At 39.3% G+C, this 25932-nt stretch overlaps 1 protein-coding gene across 11 annotated transcripts in view; it reads right to left on the bottom strand.

Annotated features, from left to right (window-relative positions):
* Window positions 1–997: 997 nt before the first annotated feature.
* Window positions 998–25932, bottom strand: part of LOC133509912 (neurexin-1a-like) — a 211969-nt gene continuing 187034 nt past the window's right edge. For 5 of the 11 annotated variants that reach the window (XM_061837397.1, XM_061837394.1, XM_061837395.1 and 2 more), the window contains 2 exons: window positions 17065–17152; window positions 999–2908 (listed from right to left, as the gene is read on the bottom strand). In XM_061837397.1, coding sequence (XP_061693381.1) covers window positions 2604–2908; window positions 17065–17152 — 393 coding nt within the window. In that variant the 3' untranslated portion in view covers window positions 999–2603. Of the gene's footprint in view, window positions 2951–17064; window positions 17153–25932 lie in introns of all 11 variants that reach the window. The other 6 variants (XM_061837402.1, XM_061837401.1, XM_061837405.1 and 3 more) reach the window with 4 other exon arrangements.

Below are 25932 nucleotides of genomic sequence, written 5' to 3'. Positions count from 1 at the left end.
TCCAACTAAAATCTCTTTGTGAGTAGACTAAACAGATCTGTTAAAAAATAATTTTTAAGGCCAGTCGTTTTTGTCTCTAATATTGATTGTCATCCCAGCACGATTAACATCAAGGAATGTTTCGATTTTATGATGAGATTTTATCTTCTCAAATTTAGTTTGTATTGAAAGGCAGATGGTGCTCGGAATTAAGCATGTTTATTAAATTTGGGTTCGAGATTACTATCGGTTACCATCTCCAAGGTCTATTAATGTTAAAATTGGCATTTATTAATGAAGGCCCCACTTTATTTCAATGAATTTGACCTTTTAGTAACATTTACTCCTTGAAATTTTCAGTGATTATTTCTTTGTAATTATTTTACTTCCAATCATAGCACTTTTAATTGAATTGGCTGTACTTTTGCTTTTCTGCTTCCAGTGCTGCAGGTTGAGTTCAGATTAAATTTTATTAGCCCGTTCGTGTAGTTGGTGTCATTCAATTTGACACTGTATGGAGGGTGTGGGAGTTTGCCAATCTATCAGAAAGTGAGCTTTGTACAAATGTTTGAGGCGCCTCATCGTTGCACAAATAAACCAATAAAGTGAATGTGACAGGTGACCCAGCAGTTTCAAGTCATGATCTCGTCTCCTGTCATCGTATCATGAGACATCCAGATAGCCTTTCCTCTCTAATGTCGAGAGAATGCCGCTTCGACTTAATGTTCAGGGCGGGCTCGGAGCCGAGTGTTAATTTCGTCAGACAAGTGTAGCGGCACTTTATCTGATCAGTGAAGTTTTTTTTTTTTTTAAATTCATAACAAAAAGCCGTGTGAAGTGGTATGCACTCACCATCTACTTTATTGCATACACCTGCGCAATCTTATCAGAAACTTAAAAAAAAAGTTGAATCAGAGATTGTTACTCATCTCATCAGTAAGAGTAATACAGTTCTTACATGACTGCAAACTAGAACCAGAATAATAAATGTACTACCTCTGTCAATCAAAACGGAACATTCTAATCTTTGTCAAGGCAGAATTTTTTATACAGGTCGGATATTGGAACTCATTATTGCAGCCAGTGATTGAATTGTACCATTAAAATACTGTATTTTCTCTCAAACTCCTTTGTTTTGACAAGAAGCCCTCTGAAAATTAAACAAAAGCATGATTAAAAAGCAAAGATTCAAGAAGAAATAAAATAAGAGACAACGGTAAGTTATAATCATCATTTATAGTTCATGGTCATTTTCCTCATACTCATTCCATGTACAGGTCTCTGGAAAGCAGAACCGACAGACAGAATGACAGAACAAACACGGAGCTGTTGAAATGGACTTGTGAAATCTTTAGATCTTTACATCAGCATCAAGCACACGCTGGACTATTTCATTATGCCACTTGGAAAAACACAAAACAAATTCATTTTTCTTCACCATCACTCCATCATGAATTTTTTTTTTTTTTTTGCAGCAGCAGCAGCACACTAGAGTCAGTCGGATCATTTTGCTGGAGGAAGTCGCACGTCATGCTCATTCGTCTCCTGCTTTCAATTCCATTGTGTAGTTGAAGGTGGGCTACTCTTAGCCTGGTTAGGATTTGTATAAAAACTATAAAGGAACATGTAAAAACAGGAAGGGAGTTGAAAATAAATGATGCAGATTTCTTCATAAAATGTATTTCTAGCAACACTTAACATTTACGACTTCTTTTATTTATTTATTTATTATTATTTTTTTTTTTTACCTTTTAAATTTTATTCCAAAAAATGCTTCTGGAGTAGTTAGTTTGCATCATCTATACAACAGGCTATAAAACACCACATTATCACAGTTCAAAAGCACATTTAGATGTGGTTGTACTGTATAGAAACATACTGTATGTAGTGGAATAGGATCATTGGGCGTGCATGGCTCTCACACGGTCTCGTCGGAGACTTCGGAGAAACGTGTCGCCTTCGACTTCACGTGATGCAGAAACAAAGGCCTCCAGATTTCTTACTGGCACAATGGACATTTTGTTCTTCTGGAAACAAAAGTCTTGTCAATGACACCGCAGTTCAGTCAATTCAGCGCATAGTCCGTTATGCTCAACTGAGACACTTTGGCGAGTCTGCGGACGTCTGTCAAGATTCCCCCCTCCCCCCTGTGGATTTGCTGTCACTTTCCTGCCTCTTATTTCTTCAACTCAAATGTCAGCAAGACTGTTCTCTGGAAACAAAACACCACAAACACAGGCAATTTATAATGAAACCATGATGTTCGTAACCCCCGTTTGCAAAGTGCATCTGTGCTCCTCGAGTGTCCACAAACAAAGGAGTCGGATTATCCTGCTCTTGGAAACAAGTCACAGATGGATTATGTTATTTGTTTTTTTTTTCCTTTTTCCAGTGAACTTCCACACGGATGCCAGAGACATTTGTCCACCCACAATCTTTTTCCAGATGTCTGAAGAACGCTTTTTCCCCATTATATCTTCTTATTACCTGGCGGAACACTGTCTTCTTGAAAAACAAAGACTAAATAAGGTTCAAGTTTGTTTTCACACTGTACACAATAATGTCTTCATTTGATATTTTACGACAATGTTTCAGTTGGTCTGACTAGACCAGCACTTTGACAGTCACACGTAGTACTCCTTATCCTTGTTCTTCTTGTTCTTGTTGCAAGTCTTAGCAGTGTTGACCGCTTTCTCTTTTACAATAGAACCGTTTGACTGAGCTGAGTTGCTGATGTAGTTGCGACTCTCGTCCACGTGGTAGGACCCTTCATCTCGGTTGCGGTACTTGTACATGGCGTACAGCAGGATGAGAATGCAGAGAGCCGCAGCTGCTACGATGCCCACCACCATCCCTGTTGTACTGCTGGACTCGCGAAAGACTTCGGAGGAGTCTGGGAAACTCTTCGGTCCAGTTCCTGTAGGATTGGCTGGAACAGAGACAGAAATATTATGACTACAAACATAAAGGACTGTTTAACCTTTCAAATCATACAAATTACAAGATTCACAAGGACCAAAGACATTACTTCCATACCAATATTGAGCCAAGACATACTTTTCACTTTTAAAACCCAAAAAGTCCATATCCATTTTCCAAGCTGCTTATCCTGATCAATAATAATAATAATAATAATAATAATAATAATAATAATAATTTTCAAATCAAATGTTTATATTGTTTCATTTCACACACAAATTCATGTAGTGTGAAATTTGGTCCCATTCAGCTAAACGCAAAGTTTGCAGGAATTAAGGAAAAGGGTTACAGGGTGAAAAGGGTCACTCACAAAATTCTTAATTTTATGATCGATTTAATGATCGAATGAGTAAATTTCTTTTCCTTGGACATCTGCACATTTCTCATGCAGGCCGTGGGACAGTGGTTGGAAATTACAAACACAAAATATCACAGCTAGCTTTAATCACAGGTCAGCTTGTCATGTACTGTTGATGCTCTGTCCACAGGCAACTTTTAAGTGGCATGTTTTCATCCAGTTGAAAATGGTCTGCATCACTCACTTGTCGTGAGGATAAGCGGCTAAGAAAATGGATGGGTCACCCATTTGCCTTCCTGCTTGACTTGGCAACTCCACCTGTCCATCCATTTTCTGCATGGCCTATCCTCACAAGGGTCACAGGAGAGCTGGAGCCTATCCCATCAATATTTGGGCAGGAGGCGGGGTACACCTCGTACTGGTTGCCAGCCAATTGCAGGGCACATGCAGACAGACAACAGTTGCCCTCACAATCACACCAAGGGGTAATTTAGAATCTCCAATTAATGCATGTTTTTGGGATGTTGGAGGAAACCGGAGTGCCCGAAGAAAACCCATGCAGGGATAGGGAGAACAGACAAACTCCACACAGACTGGGCTGGGGTTTGAACACAGGTCCTTAGAACTGTCAGGCAGATGCTCTAACCAGTCACCCACTGTGCTGCTACTTGAAAACTCATTTACTTAAATCTACTACCACCAAGAGCATCCCCTATGTAGATGGAACTATTTAGTGAGTGTTTTCTGGTTTAGTTAGCATCACCACGTAGACCTGTGGACTTAAAAAAAAAAAATCCCAAATGTATTTATCTTAAATGAATGAAAATATGCTTTTAATTATTAGTTGCTTAATGCTCATTATCGTGTTTATAAATATCTGTAGATAATTGATTCTATACTTGAAACAAAAATATGAATTGACAATCCTAATTACAAACCAAATACAGTAATGGTTTGAAACTGGTCAATTTCTAACTTTAAAAAGTACTGTGGATTAAAGACGGAAGGAGTTGTGTTCTCTGATACTGTACTTTACTGTGTCCTCCAATTTTATTTATTTATTTTTTTATTTTGTTGTATTCCCATTTGCTGCTGTCTCACTTTGTGCTTGTTGCTATTTTGCTTCTGATGCTTCTCTCATCTGGATTGCACAGAAAGGCATAAGAAATACAAGTCAAGTCACCTGGTACGAATAAACAGACAAATTGAGGTCGACTCTGGCACTTAATGAAAAGCCTGCTTAAGATGTTCCAGATAAGTGAAGTCTAATGTAACTGTTTTTGCTTCTGCTACTGTTTTATATTTTTTACTTTTTAAAAATGTTTGACTGTTTATCCTCCATAGTAACACAGCACTATTTGAAAATGTTTTATGGTTCTGCCTATCTTATAACAAATGAATTAGTTGTTATTTGTCATATTAGTGGGCATAATAAGTCAAAACCTTTTATATTAGACACATATAAGCCATAGACCCTTCAAATCTTTTCCCAACCATCTCTTGAATTCTTCAGCGGTCATAAAATCTGACATTATTCATTTACTAAATGACAATGTCAAATAACATCTCTGAATGCCACTTGATTAAGATCTTACAACAACGCAGAATAATTGAAGGTATCCCTTTCAGACCTTTAAAACTGGATGTGCGCGGCATACTTGACCAGCAGAGATGCCGCCTTAAATGCATGAATGTCAATTTCCCTTCTCAATCTAATTCCTGATGATATTCTCCAAATCTAATCGCTCACAAAGGGTAGACTGTCTGACATTCGGGAGAATGAGAATAGGTGATCTCATTGCAGAGATTTGCTAAATTTAGAAGTAAAGCTGACAAGAATAATACGCTAATGATGGAGAACAAAGTGCGGTTTAAGAACACACCTAATTACGTGTTTTACAGCATATTCATGAATGAGCAGACACACGTTTATAACATCCACAGTGAATGCTACCATGATGACTCATTGAAAAAAAAAAATCTGTCAGTGAAAAAAAATATTCCTCAATAGACTCAGCAATTTTTTCCAAAACCTGTCCTCCTCTGTGTTTTGAATCGTTGCAGCTCTATGAGGCATATTTCGAAAACACGTCATCCCCCTGATATCATTGAGTCCTCCTGGCACATCTCACTGCGTGTTTTATGTTGGAGTCATCAGTTCTGCTTAAGCTGTCTTTGTTGCGTTAGAGAAATCCAAACACGCTAAATTTGGAAATGAAAGCACTGTGGTTCCGCCAGATTGAGGTAAAACATAATTGAGGGATTAACATCTGAGTTCAGGGTCTAGTGCTGTTGATATAAACATATAAAAACATGGACCGGAAATCTGCATTATTCAATTAATATTACTTACGAAGCTGTGTTTTATTTATGTAGGACTGATGATATGTTGTACGCATGTATGTTTGTGTTTATATCTTAAATATCTGTAAAAAAAAAAAAATACACCCTTGATACTGTGACATAGGGCAATTGTTACTCAATTCCCAAATCCTAAGTAGCTTTAGGTCGTGTTTATTATTGTATTTAGTTAGTTTTTATAAATAAAAACACTGCACAACACATACTTTAGATGACATCAAATTCGCTTGGAGCAGGTTTAGGTATTCAGAAAAAACTGCTTGGGTTGGTGCAATATTAGCCAATATCATATTGTACACACACAGGACAGCCAGACAGCTCTATTTTAGGGAGTGCTCATTTCTTCTAAAATAAAAATGTTGAATGAGGACCAGAGAGGCCGTAAGTTCCCTGGGGTGTCTGGGGGCTGGGGGGCAATTTAATCTTCCAATGCCACAAGACATTCATGGACAAGAGGAGAGTTTCCTTTGAGTTTAGCGAGCGTTGAATCAGATTAGCTCTGCTCTTTACATGGCCACTTATTCAGCGAGACAGGTGTGAAGAATGCTCTCGCTTTGTGGGCAAAAGCCACTGTTTGAGACACACGTCTTTGTCGGGTAAAGACAAGTACGAGTGTTAGCTGCAGGTTAGCTTCGTAATGTATCTGTAATCAACCTCTTTCTGTGGTCAGAAAGTTCAGTACGTGGATGAAAGTTGTTGGCAACATTGCTACGGTTGAGAGATGCTCCACCATTTACCCGTCCCAAAGGAAGTACTTTGACCTTTTTTGCTGACTGTGGAAGTTGGTTCTTATACTTGCTTGTACTCTCATCTCATCTCATTCAGAGGATCCTATGATCAGTGATGGGAATAGCGGCGTTTAAGTAAACAGCGTGACTTATCCCGTTACTTTTTTCAGTAACGGGTAATGTACAGTAACTAATTACTCGGACTGTCAGTAAAACGCCGTAACCATTAGCAACACCCCGTTACTGCATGTTACTGAAGCCGCCCATAAAAAACATAAAAGCTGTCATCCGACTTTGCGCACACAAACACAGGACTCAGGCGCAAGCATGTGTCTTGTTGTGTGTGCGTTAGTGTTGCAGAGTGACAAGGGAGGGGAGCGTGAGATAATCACCTAAGCAATGATGATTGGCTAAGGTATGGTAAAATTACGTCTTCCGCCAATCAGAGAAATTAGGTGGGTGGGTGTTTAGAGCTCATCCGTAGTGGCGGGTGTTTACACCACATTTTTACACACTTAGCCAATAAAGGTGATTCTGATTCTGAAAGCGAGAGATGGGAAGTGAGGAGGACTCAGACTCCGGTGGAAAGGCGCCATTTGCCAAATGGAGATTCAGACACTACATTATTCTCTTTGAGGTGAAAGGTAAAAATGGGCATGCCAAGTGTGAGGAATCTGGTCTTCACACCAAAGAGGAACAGACTCTGATCTCAAGTTTAAGAAGCTGCTTATGACTCTTTGGTCTTCCTCTCACCCTTTTGCTTGGCAGCTCCATCCTCAACACCCTTCTACCAATATACTCACTCTCTCGCCTCTGAACATGTCCAAACCATCGAAGTCTGCTCTCTCTAACCTTGTCTACAAAACAACCAACTTTGGCTGTCCCTCTAATGAGCTCATTTCTAATCCTATCCAACCTGTTCACACTAAGCGAGAACCTCAACATCTTCATTTATGCTACCTCCAGTTCTGCTTCCTGCTGATTCTTCAGCGCCACCGTCTCTAATCCATACATCATGGCCGTGCTCACAACTGTTTTATAAACTTTGCCTTTCATCCTAGCGGGGACTCTTCTGGGACATAGAACACCAGACACCTTCCGCCAGCTGTTCTACCCCGCTTGGGTCCGTTTCTTCACTTCCTTACCGCACTCACCATTGCTCTGTATTGTTGACCCCAAGTATTTGAAGTCGTCCACCCTTGCTACCTCTTCTCCCTGGAGCTTCACTCTGCCTCCTCTGCCCCTCTCATTCATGCAGATATATTCTATTTTACTTCAGCTAATCTTCATTCCTCTCCTTTCCAGTGCGTGCCTCCATCTTTCTAATTGTTCCTCCGCCTGCTCCCTGCTTTCACTGCAGATGACAATATCATCTGCGAACATTATAGTCCAAGGGGATTCCAATGTAAAAATGAGTTGCAATAAATTCAAACCTCTGTGCAGATACCTGTTTTTTTGCTGTCCTGCTCTATGCAGCTGGCTTGCGTTTGTGTGTGTTTGGGGAGGGGGGGGGGGGGGGAGGTGTAACGCAATAGTTATTTTTGATGGTAGTTACGTTTACAGTGGAGTAACTCAATTAGTAACTCAGTTACATTTTTGGGAGAAATAACTAGTAACTATAACTAATTACTTTTTCAAAGTTACGTGCCCGACACAATCCCGTGTTCTCCAGCATATCAAAATGTGAAATAAATAAATTTGTATTTGTTACTTGTTAGGACAGGTGTACTTTGTGCCAAAGGAGTTGGGCTTTGTAATACACCAAATATACAGGGTGTCCCTTAAGTATCTATATATTGGAAACATAATACAGTCCATACATATATGATTTTAACATGTATTTCTTTATATTTCAGATAACCCAAAGAATCCATTTGAATAAAGAGCAATAGATTGAAATAATCCTGATAGCCGGTTCAGCAAGCTGACATATGATTGCAAGTGCATTTAACAGAAAACATGGGGTGAGTATCACACACACGACACTCAAAAGTGCATATTATATACATAAAAATTATTTATGTCAAGAAACAGTTATATTTTCTATGTATGGAGACACACACATATGTGTGTATATATACAGAGCTTTTTTCATAGTGGAATTTCATATATATATATTGATTCTATACTTGAAACATAAATATATAAATAAAAAAAAATATATATATATATATATACACAGCGAGAGAGAGAGAGACAGCTACACACAGTATACATGAAATTCCACAATGAAAACAAAGCCCCCCTTTATTGCCCTCCTAGTTCAATTCAAGTAAACAAGGCAAGTGTGAAAACAGTTAAAAACACAAACAGTATGAAAGCCAGAAAATCAATCTCTCACTGCTATAACCCATTTAATATCTTAAACAAGAATGCTATGCTGAGCCCAGTAATTAAATGATTAATACTACATTCAGTGCAGCGAGGGGAGCTTTGTTCTGAGCCAAAAGATTAGCATTCATTACAGCTCATTAGTACATTTGCTCTCAGTGTTGTTGATCTAACTACCTGAAGGCATTGAGGATATCATTCCAAGAGTATGAGATCAACGACAGATTTGATGATTATGGATGATTTTGGAAACTGCGTTTTTGGCAGTCAACCTTGGACTTGCTATCCCTCATGCTGGGTGCAGTAATATTGCAAGCATGAGGTTTCTGAGACTTTCTCAGACCTCAGTCAAAATACATTCGCCTATTTGTTTGTTAACACTCTAATAATGACTCTATTGATGAATGATGGGCCAGTGCCTTCTGCTTCAAGTCACCCTGGCATAAAATCAAACACAAAGCGGATGACCTTAAAACACATGTTTCAATGCAGCATAGCTGCGTGCGCTTGAGAAGTACTCAAAGTAAACCCAAGGTGGTTAAATTTGTAAAGAAAAAAAAAACCTTCCATAATGTCATCCTTTTAGTAAATTACATTGTAAATTACAGAAAAAAAATTGGAAATTCAAGGAAAATTCCAAGATTGTGATTTCCAAAATCAGTGTTGCACAGTGTGTCATATAAGAAAATATTAAACAGAGTTTTTAATATTGTTTGGGTGATCATTAATAAAATGCATAGAAAAACAGACAGAGGGATAGAGATAGAAGGATGTGCAGCAGGTTAGGGTGATTAAAGATATAAATGAAAATGTTTTGATTGGTGCCAGTAGTGTGCTGGAAAGATGGGAAGAATACTTTGTAGAGTTGATGATTGAGAAAAAGGATGGAGAAGGAAGAGTTGAATAGGAAACTGTGAAATTAGAAAAGCATTAAAGCCAATGAAAAATAGAAAGGCAGTTGATACTGATGACATTACAGTGGAGGAAGCATCTATGACAGGTGGCTTTGTAAACTATAGAGGAAAAAGTTTGAAGAGCCACACAATGGAGTTAAGGGAGAATTTTGGAATAATACAGGACATGTATGAGGATAGCAGGTCAGTGGCGAGGTTTGCTGTAGGTGTGACACAGGAGTTTAAGGTGGAGGTGAGACTGCATCAGGGATCAGCCCTGAGCCATTTCTTGTTTGAAGTGGTGATAGATAGTATGACAGATGAAATAAGACTGGAATCCCCATGGACCATGATTATTTTTGGATGACATTGCAGTCACTCATATTTGAAAAATGTACGGGTGTGGTCAGTAATGCCCGCAGATATAAAGTTGCGGGTGTGATTCGGGATGGAATCTCAAGACGTTAAAATAACTGAGTGAGTTCTTATACCCTAGTATGTACTTGTCACCTACTACCATAATCATAATTTATTGACACTATAAACATACATTTCTAAAGAGTTCAATAGTCATTCAATTTCAAAACTAAATAAAGTCTATAGTCTAATGTTAGAATTTAGATCAGGTCAAAGTAAATCACAATCTCATACTTATTATAGTTAGATAATGTAACATTACTTGTGTTACATCCCAGAAAGGTTTTCAGTGTAACTGAATTTCGTTTGACATGGCTCATGATGTTGATGACGTTCGATATAAATGCACTCACAGTACGTGAAGAAACTCGTGAAACAAGTGCTATTGACATAAATTCCGAACATGCTCAATACGGGTAACTTGCATTTCCAGTTTCTGGGTGAGTATTGATTGTTTAGGATCAGGCTTGTTTTGTAATCAACGTTTATGAAATAAACACATAAATTAATGTCAAGACTACACAAAATAAGTGACATCTTTTAATATAACTTTCTACTCATAACAAATCTTGCACGCGTGATTCTTCGTGCTCGACTGGGCAGATTAGCGAGTGCAATTGCGCGTCCGTCAAATCAGTGACTGGATTGTGATCTGCAGTGAAAGCAGGCAACAGGTGGAGGAACTGTTAGAAAGGTGGATGGATGCACTGGAAAGTGGAGGAATGAAGATTATCTGAAAGACGACAGAATATATTTGCATGAATGAGAGGAGTATAGGTGGAAGAGAGACATTTTCGGGAGTGGAAATAGTGAGTGAGGACTTTAAATACTTGAGGTCAGTAGAACAGAGCCAATGGTGAGCAAGGTAAGGAATTGAAGAAAGAAGTCCAAACAGGACGGAAAAGCTGGCAGATGTGACAGAAGAGTCTCTGCTAGGATGAAGGGCTAAATTCATAAGACAATGGTGAGGTTAGCCATGATGTCCAGATTAGAGACAGTGGCACTGCAGAGACAACAGGGAGCAGAGCTGGAGGAGGTGGAAATGGAGTCATTGAGAATCGCTCTGAGAGTGATGAAACTACAAATGAGCTCATCAGAAGGACAGCCAAGGTTAGATGTTTTGGAGACAAACAGAAAGGCAGCAGACTTCAATGGTTTGGACATGTTCAGAGGAGAGAGAGTGAGTATATCAGTAGAAGGATGATGAGGATGGTGCTGCCAGGGAAGAGGGCAAGAGGAAGACCAAAAAGAAGGTTGATGAATGTAGTGAGGGAAGACGTGAGGCGAGTTGGTGTTAAAGAGAAAGCTGCAGGATAGGTTCACATGGAAAAGGATCAAATGCAGTGGTGACCCCTGAAGGGACAAGCTGAAAGGAAAACATGAAGAATAAAATGCATTCAAAGGCAATTGCACTAATAGACAGACTGACACTAAATTGAACGCTGACTTCTACTAGTACACTCTCGGAGAACCTTTAACAGCAACACATAAAATGGCTGGTTGGTGGATCCACTTATTTTAGTCAGATTGGTTAGGGGAGTCAAGGGTCAAGAAGTTTCAGATTTATTCCTGCCAACTTGAATTTCGACAATAAATGGTTTTTAGAAAATACTATCCTTCCTCATTTGTGTCCAGCAAGATTCTCATTTATTTGGTAATTTGCAAGCGCGTGCTGGTTGACAAAGCTAGATGAAGCAAAACACGGAGGTTACTTCAGGTCCGTGCTTGGGCTAATGAAGCAACCAGGACTGTTCAGGATTTATTGAACAGTCAGTGTGGGCTTGACCCCCCGCCATAAAGTTAGAGTGACAATAGGTTGAATGAGTGCAGGGAACAAAATGGACAATTCCAGAGTACCAAGCTCTGAAGTAATGGATCTGACAATATAATTCTGAACAATATTTTTTAGGGCAACATTATGTATCAATATTATTTTAAAAAGCAATAATTTTTACTAATTTTGCTTGTACAGTTGTAGTTAATCTATTACAACCTGGGTTTTAGAGTCTGGAGTTCAAAGCCTGGTGAGGACAACAATGTAAAAATGTCATCTCGTCAAAGAGATGCTATTTCACCTGCTGTCTCGGTGCCCCTGAGCAAGGCACCGTCTTTATGCCCTCATCTTAAGAGTGCTTGTGCACGCCTTTCACTCTGAATTGCTCTTCCCACACCAGCATGAGTTTAATTTGGTTCTTTCTGTGTCGTGCAACACAAAATATAAAGCAGAATTTATTTTCCTTTGAGGGATCATTTTGAGCATAATAAATGACTAAAGTGAGAATACCATTCATCCATCCATTTTATGAGCTGCTAATTCTCACGAGGGTCACGGGAGTGCTGGAGCCAATCCCAGCTGTCTTTGGGAAGGAGGCGGGGTATGCCTGACCCGGGAGTCAGCCAATCGCAGGGCACATAGAGATGGACAACAGTCGCACTCACAATCACACCTAGGGGTAATTTTGAGTGTCCAATTAATGCATGTTTTTAGGATGTGCGAGGAAACCGGGGGGGGGGTCCAGAGAAAACCCACGGAAGCACGGGGAAAACATGCTATTGCCAGGGCAACCTTATTTTGCCCTGTTGGTCTATAATGCAGCTAAAACAAAAGGACATCTCTTTTGATGTGATGAGCTTTTTAAGAGTCTGGCTCAAATTGGACTGGAAAAACTCATAGTCTCTGTTCAAAATAATCTCTTTAGTGATGCCAGTCCTAGAATATTTCTGACACACCTCAAATAAGGCCACTTCCTCCCCGTCATCTTGTTGGCAAACTATTTCGGAGTAACTAACATTTGGCACCTCTAGCCTCTAGATGGAGCCCATGAGCACTAAAAGAAAATTGCGATAATGGTGCTTGAGTATAAGCAGCACTTTGCAAAATGTTAGCTCAGGGAGCAGTGGGAGTACGACACCTTCAACAAGGCTTGGTTGGCAGACTGTTCGACACGTTGGTGTTATTTAGTCAGATTAGCGTTAGAGCATCTTCTGACTTCACATATCCAGTCATAATCACAAGCTGTCAAAGACATCACATAGTGGAGTTGGAGCTCAATCTGCTGACAGGTCACTGTATCAGTGGAGTGCACTGGAGCCAAAACACATTAAATCCCTCTTTAATTATCAGGGTGTCCTCGAGAAGTGTACGTGTCACATGCTGGCAGTACGCCCGATGAAAGCGTGTGAGTGAGAAGTGGCTGAGCTGACGCTAATGGCGAATGATGAACAGACAGCTGAGTGAGCCCGAAATGAGGTCCTTGTGAGAATTACTTTAAGGTGATGCATTTAGTCCAGATAAAGGTGTCGTGTAATTGAAGCCTCTGCCGAGAGGAGCTTCCACAAGAGGATGAAGTATTTGGCATTACCAACACAAGAGTGGAGACTGGACACTTACGCTTACTCTTAGATTAGAAAGGTTTTCTTCAATAAAAAAGACTTGACTTCTCGTGGTGATAAAGACAAACAGTGGCTCTACTTTATGATGAGCTGAAGCTGAACGTTGTTCTCCCTCAAGTTCTTCTCAGATGGACTGCGGGTGTGTGACTGACGTTTTTGACAAAATGTTCTGCAGACTGTCAATCTGTGAGGTAACAATTGCTATTCTAAAAAGGAAAGGAAGAAATCAATTCCAAAAAAATTAAAGTACCATTTTCACAAAAAGGGAGCCATGTCTACCAGCAGACTGCCATCATCACCAAGGCATTGTTTGATGTATTTTCTGACCTTGCAAATCCAAAGGATTAGTACTACAACACTGCAAAAATAAACTCGGCATCATCATATTATTGAAGTGGCAGGTCATTGTATTTAAAAATTAACCAATATTATCTCCATCTTCCTCATTACACAGGGGAACACAGTTTTTGTTGAGTTAGGGCTGACAGCTATTTTAAACAACATTTTGGGGTGTAAAATCCAAAACTGATCTCAAATTTTCTCCATCATGTCAAGTTTAAGTTAGAACACATTAGACCAAAGGATATCCATACATTTGTAAAGAAAACACTAAAATGCAATATTTACAAGCTTTGAAAACTAAAAATGAATAGAAAAAAAACAGTACCTACAAATGACATAGTTATAAAGTTAAGAGAAAAGCCATGACAAATCCTCCTAATTACTACAATATGAGCTTTGTGTTTCCTGATATTGGTAGTACTGACCTATTGGGAACTGCACATAACTCCCACCACACTGTCTCAATTGTCAGTGTACAAAGAAGTTGCCACGTAGCTGTAAATGAGTGGCAAGATGATAAGTCTGACTACAGCTAATCACTAGGATTTTGCTTAGCTGAAGGGGAAAGCTATGGAGAAAAAAAATAAACTTGATGTCCTAGAAAAAAAATGACTGAAATTTTGGAATCAGCATGCCAATTTCACTCTCAATCAGCATACAAATCTAACAACAGATTCATTTTTTAAAAATTGTTCCCCAGTGTTATCACTCAAACACTCAGATGTGAATTTCCCTTCCTCATTCTAAGCTATTATCAACTTTGGCTGTGCATTTTGTCTCAGATAAGCATAGTCTTCAATGCCCTACTTAGATTTATAAATGGACACATTGTGTAAGCATCAACGTCAGCACATTCTAAAGATGAGTGGGTGAAAAAAGGACAATAATTGAAAATATAAATATGGGAGATCAGCAAAGAGGCAGCCTGACAGTGAGTGTGAAATCCTGTTTTCTTTCAGGACACACAGGATGAGGCTGGGATGGCATAAGCCTCAATGAAAAAGTACTGGGAAAAATACCAAATGCATACGAGTGACAAAAAAAAATAAAATAAAATCTCAATTTACTCTTAAAACAATGTAGTTCCATAATTCCTCCTCGCCTGATGAATTTACTGGTCAGTTAAAGAAAGTATTCATTTGTCACTTGATTTATCAGTTATTCTGTTCTCTTTCCATAAATTGAACCAATTAAAGCAAATGTCAAACAGTTGGTAATATAGCAGTAGCATAAAAAAACAAAACAAAACTACATAATAACTGGATAATTTCTGAGGCCCCTTGATGAGGCCACTTTTAATAAAGAGATTTTATATCTCAATACGATTTTATATGGTTCAATAAAGGTTAAATGAATAAAGAAAGATGAGAGTGCAGAAAAAGATGAATAAAATGTAAGTAATCAACTGTGTTCTGTCAGTACTTCAGATGAGAACACAGAAAGGCCCTGCATAAATCTCTGCATTCAGGTTTAGAAGATAAAACCTGGAAAGGGACTTTGTTGTCCTTCCAATATGATGCTGAGTGGGTGTTCTTTGCTTGCTAAAAGTTAGGACCATCCCATTTTTGGAACCAGCTGGCCTCACACCTGACAAAGAAGCACAGGACGAGCTAGCAAGGTGACTAAAGCCCATGGGTAAAAGCCTCTTTTGTCTTTTAAAGAAGCAGAGAGAGTGAAACCCTCCTGTTGCCTACTTCCCAAATAAGCTAAATAAGGCTCCTATTATTGTTCACGTTAGTATTCCTCTGTGGGTTTCTGAACAAGGAGAAGGATTCGCATTGCTTCCTTACGAGATAATCACAGAGGGCTCAACATGTGATAAGCCTTTGCTTATGCTGCTGGGTTTTCATGTTTTCAGGAGGTCAGAGAAATAAAACAAGATAATGATTGTTTAACGGACGGCTGTCCCCAATTTATTCCTAGAGTCAGCAGTTGATTAGTGCTGACATTTGGCAATAGAAAGTCCTGATTATTGCTTAGTTCTTGGCTTGGGTGTGATGTCATCAACATATTGGAGCTTGTAGATTTATATTACTGCAAATTTGCACATCCATCTTTTAACCCTGCTACAACTGTGATGAAGAGATGCATTTTTATGGAGTTTCTCCACAAGAAAACCATGATGGTCTGCATATTAGTGTCTGCCGTAGCACAGCGAGAGCAGCAGTTTTGTCAGACTACTACAATCTATCGCCACAGCATCACTGAAAACTTTTCTTGATGGAAACTGACTGATTTAAAGCAAGAGACACTGGCTTTTTGGCAAGATCATAAGGGATTTGACTGGCTAATGCATTGGACAGACAGAAATTTCAGGAAAATGCTGTCTCACATTTTTGCAGTGTAAGAACGAATTAAGATGCTGGTATCATTGTCACTAATGCAAGGAGTCACAGGAAAAAAAGAAGCTAAAATGCATTGTGTTGGGCAAAAGACTAATCAAGTGGTGGTTTGATGACCTCACACTGATCCATAGAACCTCTTGATCGAGTGGGTAGTGTGAAGTTAATTGTTTCCACTTTTTCTCATCACGTCAGGAAGCTTTTAAAATCCCTCTATTGATAGGTTTAGCTTTAATACCTTCACTTGCTTGGAAAGGTAAGAGATTAAAAGTTTGGCAGCATTGCAAGCTGATATCAAGCATTGTGAAGTAAATAAAGGTTTCCTTAAAGTTGTTGTTTACTGGGAGTCTAGCAAAGCCCGTTACATGCATACTAGCATTTTGTTTAATCTTTTTTTTTTGTTGAGGAGCACCACCACTAAGTGTAGCTCATATGAGCTCTTTTTTAAAAAAAATATGCATAGGATTAATTTTCATTGCAATTTGCAGCATTTAATTCCCAACACAGTGCAATGTCACATGTTCCTGTGATCCTTAGAATATGTACACCTAAAGTCAGCTTGCGAGATCAAACAGGTGAATAGTCACAAGACAAAGATAATACTAACACTTTGAGCAAAACGGAGTTACATTTAATGAGAATTTCTCCTATCGGAATTCATTAACAATGGATGGAAAGCAAGAACGGCTTTTAATTGCTTTTTAGCGCAGCTCAGCAGTCTAAGCACCTGTGTAGCAGTGTACACTCCACACACGATGCTCCCTATGAAAACCCCATCATGCTGGTGTGAAACCAGTTATTCTTATCATCATTTACAAGATTAGTCGTCAAAGTGGTTTTAATTCTAAAGTGACAGAAGTGACAATTTTGTCATGAACTAAACACGCCATGTGACTTTTTCAGAAGCTGTTATTCCTGAGTTTCATGGTGTGGGTGAACTACAGCACAGAGAGACAGACTAACAAACCCAGAGAGAAATAGAATAAAAAAAGATGACTAACCTAACCCACCTGAGCTTGGCTCACAGGGATCGATGTCCTCGTCATCGCTTGGACACTCTGCTGATGCCACGAGCATGTCATCAGTTGTCTGCAAAAAGAAAAAAATACAGTCATAGTTGAGTTGTGGAAGCCAGTCCCTCAGGATAAACTTGCTAAATGTGCAAACTTGTTCCATACAAGTATGAAATCGGATTATTGTGGAACAGTAGAGGATAAAGTTCTGTGCGTAAATGTCAGCTCGAAAGCTCTCGTGTCTCTTCGTTGAATTCAAAATGAGAGCATAAACTTCATCCCAAAACACAACTGGTGGCGCATGATTCCCCCAGCATTGATACTTTCCAAGGCAGAACATTAAATTTTAGGGTTTTTCTGAAGGATTGTGACTATAGTTTCACTTTTGAGGAGGTACAGTAAAGTGTAAAGAAAATGCTGCAAAATGCATCATGAAGGTGGATTTAATTTCACTCAAGTATTATTACATTGATGTTTGACAGTGCCTCACAATATGGTTGCAAGTTGGATTAGTATTGACAGGTGTTCAGCAAATTGAAGATAATGTCATTAAGTTTAACATCCATTTGGATTCAGGTAATCTGATTTCATTGCTCCGATCGCATTATTTTGACATTCAGAGTGTAGATGAACATCTTTACAGAAAAGACTCAAAGGAGATCTGATGAAGGTCACATGTTGGTAAGCCTGAGGAAGTCCATCCGAATATTAATGTTATTTTGTGATGTGTGGGGTCTGCTATCCAGATGGCGAAGCAAACTGATCCAAGAGTGCCACATCCATCACCTCAGCCTTGTGATTTGTTTTTTTTCTGACGTAGGACATTGACATGCTAGATTCACCGGTGGAGGTTTGGGGGATCTTAGAATCAATACTCCCTTGCTCCTTTTCATAACTTATCCCAGTCGTCTTCTCTCTACCTCCCTTCCTCTCACTCCTTTCCTTCAGATTTAAGATCAAGAGGACCGGAAGAAACTTGCCACGTAGGTTAAATCACCACACAGTAAGCCTTAGTGGAGGTGTGTGGATGTAACAGCGCTATCACGACTACATTCTATTTATTGCCATTGGCAGCAGGGTCAAATTTGGAAAGTAGTGACTTTACCAGCATTGCAAAACAAGTACTTGAATCTACTGTACTTCATGATTTTCAAACAGAAGTTCATAGAAATATATCAACCAATATATTTCATGTGTAAACTGATAATAATGAAACTCGTTATGTAGTTTTTGCTGCTATGTATCTGTGAAGCTAGTTCAACTGTGCCTTTAAGCAACATCGATGTTCTTATGCCTTTATTATTAGTTTGACCCATGTCGTAAGCTCATGCATCATTATGAAAAATAATTTTCATGTTACAAAGCATTCTTTAAATGCAATTAAATCATATAGGCCAACATTTTGATGTGGTCCTGCTATAGAAAGCCACTAACATTGCACAACAATGGTGTCCTTTTTGTGGGTTACCATGCAATCCGCATGGTAATGCAAAGTAATGCAACCTGCCATTGGGAAGCTTGTCGGTGTGCTAGAAAAGTACACCCAAGTCTTAAAATTGGCTTAAAAATAAAGGTATTTAAAAAAAAAGAATATGCAGAGATGTTTCTAACCCTTTTTCAAACAAAACTGCAATTGTTGGCAAGTTCATCAACTGCGTGGAGGCAGCATACTTCACACAGGAGAGATGTTCATATTAACAATATACTTCTAAAGTGCTAAAAGATGGGACTTGGGGCAAGCATCATTATTCCACCAGCAAAGTGCAGAAGCCCTGGTGGAACAAGGAGAGAAGCTCATTTATCTGCCACTCCTCACAGCAGTAGTGCGCACACTCCAGTGGGATGTGTTGGGAAAGCCTGGAGAGACAGTTGGTGTGTGAAACATGAAAAAGCAAGAAGACCAACTTGCTCCTCGGGTTCATACAAAATGCATAAACATTTTCACACTCTCTAATTACGCTGTCATATAAGATTATTCAGGTGTCTTGGTGGATTGCCAAGATTGAGTATAATCAAAACTATAATCACAAAAAGCTACTGGGTGACCCTGACTGGCCCATAAAATGTGAAGTGAGATTGGACAATCAAATCTGATTTAGCACAGTGTCTCCCTTCTCCATGGTTGGATTTACACTGCTACTGAAGTTGACATTTACAGTGGGTGTTTTTAAAGGGTTTATTTTTGTTTTCTTACAAATTGAAAAATTTCATTGGGGTCCACCTGACATGATGGGTTATATCCAATCTTTTTGTCTATGCTTCACTTGCATTGTTACATATTAGATTTGTATCTACATTTGGAAGAGGGCTGATTCCAGTTCAGATAAACGATGCCATGCTTTTTTTCCCCTCATGCGCTTTACGTTGCCTTGACTCATTGTTCCACTTAGAGTCAAAATATTGGATCTTCCACTTGAACCTTGTAGGTCGACTTTAGTCTTCATGATCTGAACCCTGGGCTACGTGCTCACTTCAACTTAGTCAGCACATAGAACATAACACTTTTTTTTATGTTTACACCTTTACGATACGTGGGGAATCAGAGTTGCTCTTTGGGTCTTTTGTCTTTCAGTGCCGTGGTGTTCAAAACCAAGAGACACTTTCAGGGTGATAACCTGTTGGTGCACCTCTGTGAAGAAAGATAGCTTTTCAGGTTATTCCCTTTCTGGTCTAATTTGATGAATACGCTTTGGCACATAGCACATCTCTTTGGAGGAAAAACTGAAAGTCAGAAGGACACAAAAGGCATCTGAAGGGTTTATCTGATGCACGTTTGTGCTGTCCTACTAATGTATTCCTCTGAGGATGCTGGTTGTTTTCTTTTACCTTGCCGTCTTTGTGGATCCCTTGGCAAACCTTGTTTTTATGCAGTCTAAAGTCTTGTTGTAGAGGGATCTCTTTGTTTTTATATTTGTACGTAACTGGCAAATTTGTCAACTCAAGGAGAATACATTATTTCATTTAGAAACCCTAAACAAACATCTGCTAGATGCATGAGCAGATGTAAATTTTACACTAATCTTCATCTCATCTTTCTGTTCCATAACTTGTATCCATATACACAATTCAAATCGTACCCCTCAGGACTGTCTCTTATCATGTCAGGAAGAAATTAGCATGCATGCATATCTTCGTATTTCTATTTTAAGATTCATACTCAAACTATCTTGCATGACATGTTTGTATCATCCCAAGTGATTTTTGGAGTGTTACAAGACTTAGGACAAGGCGTGAATTTCTGTCACAGATGGTGCGTGTTTACTGATATACTCATCCATCCATGGATTTTCCATACTGCCTATCTTCATGAGTTCACTAGGTTGCTTGAGCCAATCCCAGGTATCTTCGGGCAAGAGGCGGGGTACACCCGGGGTTGGTCACCAGCCAATTCCACGGCACATATAAACAAACCATTCTCACTCACATTCACACCAATTTAGAGTCTTCAATTAACCCACCAGACATGTTTTTGGGATGTGGGAGTAAACTGGAGTACCTGAGAGACAAGCATGGGGAGAACATACAAAGTCAACAAATGCGAGGCTGGATTTGTACCCGGATCCTCAGAACCATGAAACGGATGTGCCAGCCAGTTGTCCATTGTGCCAAAAGTCTGTTTTGCTTATATAACCATAATTACCCTTTATAACAAAAATTAAGTCAGATGAACTATATAGGTAATCATAAACTCAAAAGCCATATTAAAACCCCCTACTGCACTGCAACAGAACTATCCCCTGTGTTTTCTAGTTCTTTTAATTGTCTGAAGAGCACAAGACTATGCTATACAATCCAACTAAACTTAATGGAATATGATAGAATTGTCACCAACCCTAAAAAGCAAATAAAAGAAAATACTGCAAAGTGAAAGTTCTTGCTATTATTCCTCAGGCTTGCAAATGTTTTTCTGTCTTGTTTTAATGAGAGTGGTAGTTTCTGCACTGAATAGGAGGGGTTTGTTTTCTTGTTTTCTTTTCTCTTCATGTCAGGAGCACATGTCATTAGTGCACCAGCGAGAGGGGTAGAGCAAAATTGAACCACTCTTGTTAAAAGATGCAGGCTGCAGAAATTCCGTATTTCACTTCCTTTTGCAAAGAACATTAAAACGAACCCCCCGAAAACCTCAATGACAATATCAATGAAATGGTGGTCATTACACCCAGCCCACTGTTGCTATCACAAGTTATAATAACGCCTGATGACAACTTTGCCGCCTGGACCTTGGTCAATGGTGATGAATAATTTAGTCCCAGATGCTCAATAGATTTCATTGGAATAATGAAGGCGAGAGCCTCTGAGTCTGTGAGGTTAGTACAGTGCAAGAAGCCTGGCCTTCGCCCACACTCTTCCCGCTGCCAGGCTGTCAAAGCCACAGACCCACACATTCAAGACGATCTGAGTCGCATTGTCACAGCAGTTGAGAGCTGATACATAAAGTTAATAAAATGTAGTATTTACAGGACATCTCAGAGCAGCTAGAATAAATTGCTTATGACATACAAAGAAAGGCCCTAAGCAAGTGTTTACACGCTGATAATCATTGTACCTCAGGGCAGAGAGAAGAACAATAGGGAAAACCCATCTGGGTAAAAATAGCATTAGTCACTTCCATTGTCCTCTAGATTAGGGGCGCCAAACTCAATCGAACACGGGGAAAAAGCTTGAAGCACAGTTTAGGTCGTGGGCAGGAGAGAATAAACATTTTTGAACAGATGAAAACTAAACATTTTGACCATTGAAAACAAAATATCCAACCATCCCTGTTCTGTTCTGCTTATCCTCATTAGGGGAGTGGGTAATACGGAGCCTATCCCAGCTCATTTTGGGCGAGAGGCGGAATAAACCACAGAGATCCACCTGAGATCCATGATGATACGATACGTTTCCAAGGGTTAGAGGCACATGAGTTCATTCAAGGAGGAGGATCCCCTTTTGAGCAAGCAGTGATAGGCTCCAGTGCTCCTGCAACCCTTGTGAGGATAAGCGGCTTGGAAAATGGATATGGGTAGTCAACATACCAACATTGCAGGGAGGTAAATCATACATAACATTGATAAAATATGTAATTCTTGAGGAAAGTTTTTTGAGGAATGTTCGAGCTGCAATTAAATAGATCAATCAATCAATAGTCTTTTTTGAGTATTATAGTCATGCCGCTGGTTAATGGGGTTTGTAGTTTGTGTGTAATCGGGCCTTTTCAATGTGCCATTAAAAAAAAAACGAAATTGTGGTGTGTTCCACAATCAGCGGAAGAGGTGTTCTCAAGCATAGTTTGCTTTAGTCACAATTTTCATGTCTGACTGTACTATCCTGCCTCTTGAATGTTATTTTGTAAGACGTATCATTTCTAGTCATGTACAGATGTATGTTTGCTGCTTGCAGAGGTGCTAAATTTGGGATCCAGATTTTACACCTTGACACTAGCTAGCTCTATAAGCTTCTTTTCCACGATACATTTAAATCTTGAGCAACTCTTGTTCGTCATGAACTAATTGCAATCAAAATCTTTTTTTAATATTCTTGATGTATGATTATACATACATCCAATGTTTGTGTAATTAAATAGGAGATCATTTATTTTATATTAAGTAGTTTGTTTTTATGATGATGCCTCTCACAGTTATACAACTACAATAAAAAATTGAGTGATTTACCCACAATACTTTGTCCATATTTAAGGTAATCTTTACTATTTAGATGTTCTGATAGGTGGCTAGCATGTTTTGATTAGCAGTGGTGCTCAAATAGGTTCATGAGTTAATGTCACGGGAAAAAAATTATGCACATATTTGAGGAGAGGCACTTGTTTCATTAAAACATGCTGTCTTTTGGATTGCGGTCCACTATTGGAGGAAATATGGTATGAGTTATCAGGTACTTGGTGCTGTCTAGAGAATTGATCCAAACAGCCAGCATTTCTCAAAGACTATTAAGGTTGCCAAATCTATATGGCTTATCTTTTTCTAAAGCATTCAACTCGAGAGGTAGACCACATAATTATATCCTGTGTCACTGTGTAATTCACGAGCCATCGTTCCTTTAGGGAACTTTGCTTTATTTAAAGCCAATCAGCAGTTCCTTCAACTGGACTTCAGGCAGAGTAACAGCGTAGGATATTAAAAAAGAAAAAAAAATAGTTGGAGGCCCTCTATCTCCTCCCTTGGTACCGCCGTGTTCGTGTCTTGCAATACATCTTACTGGGGCTTTTAAGTCACTGTGCAGACAGGCTAACAAGGTGCTGCAAGGCAGCTTCACACACCCGGTACACCCAATTTCATGCAGCAGAGAGGGACACACACTTTCAATTCACCTGGTTTTGTAACATAAAACTGAGGAAAACGGACTTCAAAGCGGTGCTGTATTGCTGATACTTTGGTAAAAAAAAGTGGAATGAGCAAACATTGTTCTTTTGGACTGCAGGGACACATGCATGCGTGCGCTGATGCGTCATGCTCCCAAAACCCAAGAGCACGATTGTGAAGTGGCAACTCTTTGTATTCAGATCATTTCTACTTTAATGCACTGCATCAGCTTTGTGGAATTGCCCAAAGTCCCCCACATAACCCATGGCAGCTATATTCTAGAAAGAGGCATTTGCAGTTATACTGTAATGTGTAAATGGAAATTCCTCCGCAACTATAGAATGTTTACTGACCCCCCCCCCACCCTCCCAAAAAAGAAAGAAAGAAAGAATGCGTGGTTGTAGAACAGGAAACCACGCAGGCTATTTTCCAGACAGAGAATGTGTCCTGCTCCCCATGTGGGTTTTAGATTTGGGTTGGAAACATTGTAAAAGGTTGATTTTCACACCAGCTCTTGATTTGAATTTTATCAGTGTACTGTATGTCTATTAAGTGTACTACTGTATTGGTTTTGTGTTAAATCCAGTTAAACTGCCTGAAGACCTTCTGTCTATTATACCATCAGATGAGGTGAGAAAGAGCAAATTGCCAATCTGGCATGTTGATTACAACTTCAGTCAGAAGATTTGTTCTCATCACTTTCCTAATTGCGCTCAATGCTTTCAGTGTTGTTAAGCAAATTCATGAAGCCTACCTCCTACTATTTTTTAATCATTTGCATCAATGCATTATACCGGGCATTCAACATTACACACATGCATTATTTTGCAGCCTTTATTCTCACTAACACACGCCAACGAAAAAGTCTGCCTCCGCTGCAACGTTTCTCCCCCTAAATGGTTGGGTATTTTTCCTTATCTGAAATCTAAAAAATGCCAATAGCTTGTCATCATGCCTCGTTACATGTAGCACAGAGACTTGTATCATTTTAGGAATCTAGTTCAGTGTCAAAAGCTAAAAATAGAAGATAAACCCACACATGCACAAGTGTGTTTTAGAAGTGCGTGAAAAGGAGGAAAGTGCAAGTAGGCTACAAATCACTGTTTTTTCTGACTTTAGCTGCTTCTTGACATGCAGTCCCAGTCCCTCATCAGGTGACAGGAAGAAATTTGTCATCCTAATATAAATGCCTTCTTGGCTGGGACAAAAGTCTTGAAGACTGAAGTCCCATGTGTAATGTGCTAACAAAAAACAAACAAACAAGCGAGCACAAAGCACACCCAGATAAACAAGAAAAGAGAAAAAAATGTTGCCTTTTAAAAGAGGCCAACACTAGGTTGGGTCTTCTGAGGCTCCCACAGAGCATCCACACAATCAGATCACTGCCTCCCAGGTCTGGAGGTGTCATCCTCCACAGAATGAACACCAAATTTCTCAATGAGCACTTGGTGAGTGAGCAGCAAGATGTTGTGCCTACACAGGCTCAATTTAGAAATCTAACGGATCTTTGACTCTGTATTATGGCAAATCAACTCTGCATTTACTTTGTGAGGTTCCATCTGCCCCCCCACCCCACTTATCTAGAACCAGCTCGGGTCGTTGGGGCAGCATCTTAAGCAGGGAAGTGAAAACTTCCCTCTCTCCAGCCACTTCATTCAGTTCTATCAGGGAGATCCCGAGGTGTTCCCGGGCCCGCTGGGCGACGTAGTTGCAGCAGGAATTTCTTGGTTAGCCTCGGGGCTTCATCCTGGTGGGACTTGCCCAGAACACCACAACTCGGAGGTTGCCAGGGGGAATACTGACCTGAACCACCTCATCTGGCTCCTCTCAATGCAGAGGAGAAGCGACTTGGCTTTGAGACCCTCCCAGATGACCGGGCTGCTCAGAGTCTGGACACCCTGCAGAAGTAACTCGTTTCGGCCGTTTGTATCCGGGATCTTGTTCTTTTCTCAGATTTTAATGTTAATTTTAATCTGGCAGGAAATGACTTCCTCCGCTTTTTTTTTTTTTTACCACTAACTACCTGTAAAAGATAATAATTAACATATTAATGGTTATAGTTTTTTAAATTACCAATCATTATTAAAGCCAAATCAAAGAATACTTACTGGCTTAATTCTAAAGTTTTTTATATGCATTCCATCAAAAATGCATTGTCCAAATAAAATGCTGGATTATGATCTATTCTTTTCTTTGGTGGTATTTGTCTTGATAATGCACTTAACATTAAATCAAGGTGCCATTCTTTGAACAATTAAACTCTTATAAATTGAATTCCTATTCTTCAATGTTGACGATCCGGATGCATCAAATTAAGTACAGGCTAATATATTTGTACTGCTCAGGTCAAAGGTGTGTAGATCATAGCTATTTTTTTTTTACTCAAATGCATTGAATATTTCTCCATTAAGTGCTTTGTGAAAAGATGAGGGGGTTTATTTAATTGTGGGCTTAAACCCAATGGCTCAGTAAAAACATTCACCTCTCCTTTGAGAAATACACATTGAAATATGACAGCAGAGATTTAAGAAAAAAGCTTGAAATATGTATCTCA

Source organism: Syngnathoides biaculeatus, chromosome 12, assembly GCF_019802595.1.
Source record: "Syngnathoides biaculeatus isolate LvHL_M chromosome 12, ASM1980259v1, whole genome shotgun sequence".
Taxonomy (NCBI): Eukaryota; Metazoa; Chordata; class Actinopteri; order Syngnathiformes; family Syngnathidae; genus Syngnathoides; species Syngnathoides biaculeatus.
The sequence above is the reverse complement of the archived record's forward strand: the minus strand, read 5'-3'. Positions and strand labels throughout refer to the sequence as shown.